The sequence below is a fragment of the Cnephaeus nilssonii genome, assembly GCF_951640355.1.
Source record: "Cnephaeus nilssonii genome assembly, chromosome: 6".
NCBI classification, from domain to species: domain Eukaryota; kingdom Metazoa; phylum Chordata; class Mammalia; order Chiroptera; family Vespertilionidae; genus Cnephaeus; species Cnephaeus nilssonii.
Window position 1 is genome coordinate 52,815,237 of NC_137077.1, and position 9,084 is coordinate 52,824,320.

General features: G+C 43.3%; 1 protein-coding gene and 1 pseudogene across 2 annotated transcripts; both read left to right on the plus strand.

The window, feature by feature from the left end:
• Positions 1 to 572: 572 nt before the first annotated feature.
• Positions 573 to 1,502, plus strand: LOC307101867 (olfactory receptor 6C4-like; the record flags this gene model as incomplete). Its single annotated transcript, XM_079775347.1, has 1 exon — positions 573 to 1,502. One exon carries the CDS (start codon positions 573 to 575, stop codon positions 1,500 to 1,502), a length of 930 nt encoding a protein of 309 aa, XP_079631473.1.
• Positions 1,503 to 2,108: 606 nt separating this feature from the next.
• On the plus strand, positions 2,109 to 2,497 carry LOC307101058 (ribosomal protein uL24-like; annotated as a pseudogene). Its single transcript has one exon. The product of its transcript is annotated as a ribosomal protein uL24-like (transcript).
• Positions 2,498 to 9,084: the final 6,587 nt, after the last annotated feature.

Genomic DNA, 9,084 nt, shown 5'->3' on the forward strand with positions numbered 1-9,084 from the left:
ACCTGAGGAAAAGCAGACACTGACTACAAAGATTTAGAGACTGATAATAGTCACAATGGTCCACAAATTCAAAAAATCTAAGGGAATTTGGGGATCTGTTTGGATACACAGTTATAACAGTATTGCTTATTTCCTCCTAAAGGTCCCTCAAATATGAGCTAACATAGTTAGCTTTTCTTCTCACACTAAGACCAAGAGAGTGATAGAAAGGAGACACCACTGCCAAATTAGCAGATAAAAGGTCAAAAGTCAGTTTTCAAAGAGACACTAAATGGAGAAAATGATAACTTGGGCATTGGGTTAGAAGATACGCTAGGAAAGTACATGAAGAGCCTGAAGGGAGCCATGGAGGAAAATCCTCCTATGTGGGAATTCAACAAAAAGTCTTGTGAAGAGGCAGCCTCTATCCAATAGAAAATCTCATTTGACTCAAATTGACGGGGGTTGTGGGGGAGGGTGTTGAATCAATTCAACTAAAAGTCCTTAGCCTCTCCTGAATGCTCCTGCGCACTTCTTCCCTTCTAAACACCAACTTTGTTCTCTTGTACCTTCCTAGGCTGTAAAAGTTAACGATGAAAAACCAAACCTTTCCGACAGAATTCATTCTTCTGGGACTAACAGACATCCCAGAAATTCAACTTGTCCTCTTTATACTTCTCTTCCTGACCTACATGTTTAGTATTATGGGAAACCTGACCATCATCACCCTCACACTACTGGACTCCCACCTCCAGACTCCCATGTATTTCTTCCTCCGGAATTTCTCCTTTTTAGAAATTTCCTTCACAACCACTTTTACTCCTAGGCTACTGTTCAGCATCTTAACTGGGAAGAAGAGCATCAGCTTTGCCGGTTGCCTCACTCAGTATTTCTTTGCCATACTCCTCGGGGCAACAGAGTTTTGCCTTCTGGCTGCCATGGCTTATGACCGCTATGTGGCCATATGTAAACCTCTGCATTACACAACCATCATGAGCAGCAGGGTTTGCACCCAGCTGGTTCTCTGCTCCTGGCTAGGTGGTTTCTTGATCATCATATCCCCAATCATCTGGACCAGTCAGCTGGATTTCTGTGCCTCCAATATACTGAATCATTATTATTGTGACTATGGGCCCCTCGTAGAAATATCATGCTCAGACACAAGACTCCTGGAGCTGGTTGACTTTATTTTAGCATTTATGACTTTGATGGTCACTCTGGTGCTGGTGAGTATATCCTATACAAACATCATCTGGACCATTCTGAAGATCCCCTCTGCTCAGCAAAGGAAAAAGGCCTTTTCCACGTGTTCTTCCCACATGATTGTCATCTCTCTCTCTTATGGCAGCTGCATATTCATGTACATAAAACCTTCAGCAAAAGAGGGAATTGCCTTCAATAAGGGAGTGGCTCTGCTCAATACCTCAGTAGCCCCTTTGTTGAACCCATTCATTTACACTCTAAGAAATAAACAAGTAAAACAAGCTTTCAAGGATGTGACCAGAAAGATTATGACTCTTTAATGAACATAAAGACCTCTGCTGAAGGATAAAGCAAACAGCAATTAGCATAAAAGTGAAAGAGAGACATTGCAAGGCCAATGGACTGCACTGCTGTGATTGCAATGGCTCAAGGTAATTTCCTGACCTGATGTTTTACATTGTATACCAAACTTTACCTTTGATCTGCCTGTATGCATTGCTAAAGGGAAAATGTGTACTCAAAGTGAATAAAAAGCAGACGGGACTGGTCTTGGGTGCCTCTTCAAGAAAGAGACTCCAACTGGCCCAACCCCTTAATAATTCATATTTTCGTCTAGCATTTTCATTTGGGCATCGGTCCCTCCTACAGATCCTGAATCCTGCAATGCAGGTTACGGCATACCTCAAACTCAAAGAAAAATCTGAACACGTTTATGAAGTTCCTCTCCATGAAAACACAGGAGAACTTCTCTAACACCCACCTTATTAAAACAATATCTAAGATGAATTTATTATGAAAAGATATCAAAGTTATATTTTAAACTTGACAATGAGGGGGAAATCTTCAAAAAAAAAAAAACATAAAAAAACACCCCAGTTTAAATATTTCTCTCTAGTTCTGAGCACTTCCAGTGCCAGACAGTCACCATGAAGTTCAACCCCTTCGTGACCTCCAACTGCAGCAAAAACCGCAAATGCCACTTCAGCGCCCCCTCGCACATGCGCCCCAAGATCACGTCTTCCCTGCTCTCCAAGGAGCTGCAGCATAAGTACAATGTCAGCTCCATGCCCATCCGCAAGGATGATGAGGTCCAGGTGGTTCGAGGACAGTACAAAGGACAGCAAATCGACAAGGTAGTGCAAGTGTACAGGAAGAGACATGTCATCTACATGGAGCGGATGCAGCGTGAGAAGGCTACGGCACACCTGTCCACGTGAGCATTCACCCCAGCAAGGAGGTTATCGCCAGGCTAAAACTGGACCAAGATCGGAAAAAAATTCTTGAACAAAGCCAAATCTCGACAAGATGGAAATGAAAAGGCAAATATAAGGAAGAACTTACTGAGAACATGCAGGAATAAATGTAACCTGTTGGGCAACCATGGTTTAGCTGTAGGTTTTTAGCCTGGTGTGTATTCTTTTAAAATTGTTCAAGATGTCTCTGGAATATTTTGTTTCCTTCCTGGTTTGTCATTGATATGTGGCTCTGTATATCTCTTCTGCTGTTTGGATTAATTTTATGAATAAAAATTGGAAATGTTTCTTAAAAAACAAATATTTCTTTCTAGCAAATAGATTTTTGAACTAGACATTTTGAAAATTTGCAAAAATGTGAAACAATACCACTCTTCTCATTCTTTTTTGGAGATTACAGACGATCCTCATGTTACATCTGGCTCGACGTACATTGTTTTGTGGTTACATCGTCATCTCCCATTTATTTGTAAAAGAAAAAAGTTCCATAATTTTGACGTATGTACATATTTGCTTTATGTTTTTTATTATTTACTACTGGCCCAGTGCATGAAATTCATGCACAGGGGGTTGTCCCTCAGCCCGGCCTGCACCCTGTCCAATCTGGGACCCGTGGGGGGATGTCCAACTGGGATCAGGCATCTCTCTCACAATCCGAGACCACTGGCTCCTAATCACTCACCTGCCTGCCTGCCTGATACCCCTAAATACTCTGCCTGATGGGCTAATCACCCCCAAGGGCCCCCCTCTGGCCTGATGACCCCTAACATCCCCCCCCCCCGCCAGCCTGATTGCATCCAATTGCCCCCCCCTACTAGCTCGATCATGCCCAACTGCCCTCCCCTGCCGGCCTGCTCACCCCCAACTCCTACCCCCCCTGCCAACCTGCTCCCTCCTACGACACGCCCTGCCATCCTGATTGCCCCCAACTGCCCCCCCTGCAGTCCTGATCACCCCAACTACCCCCCCCCGCCAGCCTGATTGCATCCAATTGCCCCCCCTACTAGCTCGATCATGCCCAACTGCCCTCCCCTGCCGGCCTGCTCACCCCCAACTCCTACCCCCCCTGCCAACCTGCTCCCTCCTACGACACGCCCTGCCATCCTGATTGCCCCCAACTGCCCCCCCCCTGCAGTCCTGATCATATCAATTGATGCAGAAAAGGCATTTGACAAAGTCCAACATCCTTTCCTGATAAAAACTCTCAGCAAGGTGGGAATAGAAGGATCATATCTCAACATAATAAAATCCATATATGACAAACCCACAGCCAACATCATACTCAATGGGCAAAACTAAAACTATTTCCCCTAAGAACAGGAACAAGACAGGGATGCCCACTCTCACCACTCCTGTTTGACATAGTACTGGAAGTACTAGCCATTGCAATTAGACAAGAAGAAGAAATAAAAGGCATCCAAATTGGAAAAGGAGAAGTAAAGCTGTCCTTATTCGCAGATGACATGATACTGTACATAGAAAACCCTAAAGACTCCATCAAAAATTATTAGACTTAATAAATGAATTTGGCAATGTAGCAGGATACAAAATTAACACCAAGAAATCTATGGCATTTCTATACACCAATGATGAACTTACAGAATGAGAGACTAAAAAAAGCAATCCCTTTTACCATTGCACCAAAAAAATTAAGATACCTAGGAATAAACTTAACTAAGGAGGTAAAAGACCTATACACAGAAAACTACAGGACACTGAAAAAAGAGATAGAGGAAGACGTAAACAGATGGAAGAACATACCATGTTCATGAATTGGTAGAATCAACATCATCAAAACATCCATACTACCCAAAGCAATCTACAGATTCAATGCACTCCCCATTAAAATACCAACGGCATATTTCACAGACCTAGAACGAACTTTCCAAAAATTCACCTGGAATAAAAGACCCGGAATAGAGGCAGCAATCCTGAGAAAGAAGTACAAAGTAGGTGCGATCTCAATACCAGATATCAAGCTGTATGACAAAGCCACGGTTCTAAAAACAGCCTGGTACTGACACAAGAACAGACATATAGATCAATGGAATAGAATAGAGAACTCAGAAATATACCCAAGACACTATGCTCATTTAATATTTGAAAAGGAGGCATGAATGTGCAATGGAGTCAAGACAGTCTCTTCAATAAATGGTGTGGGGAAAATTGGACAGATACATGCAAAAAAAATGAAACTAGACCCCACCAACTTATATCATACACAAAAATAAACTCAAAATGGATACAGGGCTTAAACATAAGATGGGAATCCATAAAAATACTAGAGGAATCCATAGGCAGAGAAATCTCAGACATATGCCGAAGCAATTTCTTTACTGATACTTCAGTATCTAGCCTCTGTTACACAAAAGTAACTGAAGATTCTTTACTGAAGCTTTAAAAGTGATCTCAAAGAAAAGTGTGCATTCCAGAGCTCTTCTTCTCATTTTAAAATGTCCATTTTTCAGGAATGAGAAGATGCTAATAGGGCAATTTCAAAATCAGTGAAAATACTGTCCTTTCTGGAAGACTACTGCATGTGAAATATGAGAAGAAGAAAAAACAGGACTTCCAAGTGCTGGATGCCTTCCACTAACATTAACATCGATGGTGCCAAGTCATAGACTCAAGCAGAATAAGCCTGAATTTAGGGGTAGGATAAATAAATCTTGGTTAAATAAGTTCTCCAATATTCAGACTTACATTGTTTCTTGATTTAAGAAGAATGTTATAGATTAAGAGAATTAATCAAAATATCAAAAGAGCTCATAATTTGGGAAAGACATCCTAAGAGGCATGTGATTGCTTAGCGTAGACTGACTACTGAAGATCAAACCCAGATATAGTGTGGGGAAAAAAAGAATAAACTTAGAAAAGAGGGAGAGAGGTGGGGAAACGGGTAATAGTCATGTAGGAACCTTGGACCAAATAATTGAAATTCTTGCCATTAAATAGTTAAAAAGCCATTTTATTGTTTTCAGGTTCTATAATTGTGAAAGTAAAATGGTGTGCTTTTACAGTGCATATGCAACTACTACCTATGCCTATTAACATCATCTAGTTACTCGAGTATACCTTTACTTTTGATCATATTTTCAGTTGTTCCTACCAGATAATGGCTAAAGTATAAGTACAAATATCTTTTAGACTGCACAAGTATTCAGGGAAAGAAGGACTCTATTCTCCAAGGCATTTCTTCTTTTTTCATTTAAAATTTCTAAACTCCTAGAGCCCATATTGATATAAATAAATGATTTTTAAAATTAATAAATGAGAGAGAAGAGTAAAATTTCCTGTTTAAAAGTATTCCAAATAATTTATGTACATATTCCATCCAAAAGAAGAGGAAACTTTAAAGAGGAGAAACTGACAAACACTATCTCAATTAGGCAATCAAGGTCAACATCAATAGCCATAAGTCATGCCCTGGTGGGTTTGGTTCGGTGGATAGAGCTTCGGCTTGCAGACCAAAAGATCCCAGGTTCCATGCAGGTCAAAGGCACCTACTTTGGTTACAGGCTCCTCCTAGGCCCCAACCCGGGACAACTAAATGTAATGTGGTATCCTACAGGGGATTGGAATTGTGGAAAAGTAGGCAGTGGGGGGGGGGATATATTAGTGAAAACTACAGAAAATCTGAATAAACTATGGACTTCATTTAATGATAATGATTCAAGTCATTCACTCTTCTGCCAGGCTGCTGGCTACAACTTTCAGCCACACACGCTCAGGAAACAGAATTGGTTTTATAATTAAATATACTCAAAATATTTTGAGATCCAAGGTGGAAGCAGATTAGGTAGAAGCTACACTCACCACCTCTCAGGACCAAATTAAATTATACAAAAATCATCCCGAAGATCTGCAGAGAAGCCTTGTAACCAAGGACTTATAGAAGAAGCCACATGGAGACTGATAGGAAGTGTGAAGGAGAAAGAGGATTGGCAGGGCTCCCACAGGTGGCAGCTGAGGTTCCGGAAGTATATGTCAGCTGCAGGGTGTTCACCCTGAGAAGTGTGGGATCTAAATCCCAAGCCAGGCTCCCCAGCCCAAAGCACCAGAGCCAGAAAGTGCATAGCATCTGGCTGTGAAAAGCAGCAGGGCTTCTGCCCACCAGGAAGAGATGGCTCTTAAAAAGGAAATGCACAAAAATCCATTCATAGTCACTCACTTTGGGCTCTCGCAGAGGGAAGGCAGAACAGACTAGAGCCACAGAAGGAGAGTCTGGGGTTGGTGACTCTCAGGGGGGAGCACTGAAGGGTAAGCCTCCAGGATCTCTATACTGAGTCATTCCCCCACTGCACAAGCCATCTTTCTCAGGCAGAGCACTCTCCTCCATGAGTTAGCAGCCTAAGGGAAAGCAATAGCTCCCCCCTGTGGAATTCATCTCACTACACCCTGTAGAGCTTATGCCCTATTGAGGAGTACAGCCAGAGGCTCTTTCAGTGACTAAGGTGAACAGGCTGGGTTCTTTGAGAACTTTGCTGCCTTTCCCCAAGCCCAGAGCTGGTAAAAGCCAGACTTGGTGTGCAACTTGGTCCTTTCTGCACACACACCCAGGTCCAGCAGAGGCAGCCACAAACTGTGGATGATTCATACCTCCAAACAGGTTGCCCAGGGCCAATCACAGGCAACATCTGACATTGTCCTACATCAGAGTCCCCACAAGAGTCCCATATGCAATACACCCAGTGACCAGCTTCAGACAACAACAGAGCAAGATCCAATAAGCTTCACACACAGTATATCCAAAGCAAGATCTCATCATCCACATCGTATGATCAACACCTGAACAGGAGCTCACATGCCATGTTGGGGTTTGAGCCTCATAGCAGCCAGTCTAAGTGTGGATCCCATGCATGAACAGCCCAATAGCAATCAAGATTCAATTACAACAGGGGAGCCTACATAACCCCAAACACCAATTTGAAAGAACATGTGCACCCTATGTTTATTGCACTATTATTTACAACTAGTGGCCTGGCGCATCAAATTTATGCATGGATTCGGGGTTCCTCAGCCCAGCCTGCACCCTCTCCAATCGGGAACGCTTTAGGGGATCGAGCCTAAACCAGCAGTTGGACATTCCTCTCGCATTCCGGGAACGCTGGCTCCTACTTTCTCACCTGCCTGCCTGCCTAATCACCCCAAAATGCCCTCCCCTGTTGGCCTGATCTCACCCCCAACTGCCCTCCCCTGCAGGCTTGGTTGCCCCCAACTGCCCTCCTCTGCCGGTCAGATCTTGCCCCCAACATCCCTCCCCTGCCAGCATGAACTTGCCCCCAACGGCACTCCCCTGCCAGCCTGATCTTGCCCCCAACTGACCTCCCCTGCAGGCCTGATCTCATCCCTAACTCCCCTCATGTGCCGACTAATTTGGTTCTGATTGGTCAGTTTCTCTGCCAGTCAGCATCAAAAGTTCCACCTCCTAGGCAGCCATTGGCTCCTCACACTTTACCCATATTTGGTTCTGATTGATCGGTTTCTATGCAAGTCAGTGTCAAAAGTTCTGCCTCCTAGAGAGCCATTGTCTCCTCACAGTTGACCCAGATTTGGTTCTGATTGGCCCGTTTCTATGCCAGTCAGCATAAAAAGCTCCGCCTGTAGGCAGCCATTTGCTCATCACACTTCACGACGATTTGGTTCTGATTGATCGATTTCTATGCCAGTCAGTGTCTCTGGGCCTATCAACGGGGCCTGATCAGAAAGGCGGGGCTGATCAGCAGCCCCAGTGGAGGCCTGGAGAGAAATGGATGTGCAGCTGCTGGCCAGACTGGGAGAGAAAGAGAGGCAAGTGCTGATAAAAAGCTGCTACAGAGGCAACAGATCAATCCTTGCTTCTCTCTTCAGGCCTCACTCTGTCCCTGATTCACAGCCCCCTCAGCAGTCAGTGCTGGGGCACTGCACCTGCAGCAGAAGCAGTCAGCCTGGGTTGCCCCAGCAACCCAGCGCTGACTGCAGGACTGACTTGCCATTGGTCGAGGTCTCTTGTTACTGGACATTATGACCCAGGGTTTTTATGTATTAGGATAGCCAAGACTTGGAAACAGCCCAAGGTTCCATCAGTAGGTGAGAGGATAAAACAGCTAAAGTATATTTACACAATGGAATACTACTTGGTCATTAACAAGAAGGCATTTTTACCCTTTGCAACAGCATGGATAGACCTAGAGCACTTTATGCTAAGATAAATAAGTCAGTCAGTGAAGACAAGCACCATATGATTTCACTCATATGTGGAATCTAATGAACAAACTAAACTAACAAGCAAAATAGAGACAGACTCATAGATAGAGAGCAGGCTGACAGCTTTACAGGGGTAGCAGCAGGGGGTTGGAGGGACTGAGCAAAAGAGAAAAAAAGAGAAAGAACTCATTAACAGGGACAACAGTGTGAAGATTGTGGTGGTGTTAGGAGGGGGAATGGAGGTGGAAGAGGGTATAGGTGAGATAAATGGTGATGGGGGAATTTAATTCAATTTAAAAAATAAAAGAATGAAAAATAATGATTTGGTTTTGGTTTATTAATTACAACAAATACATCCTACTAATGTAATATATTAAAACAGGAAGCTTAGCATATGATATACAGGAACAATCTATACTATCTTCACAATTGTTCTGTAAATCTAAACCATTCTAAAGAAAAT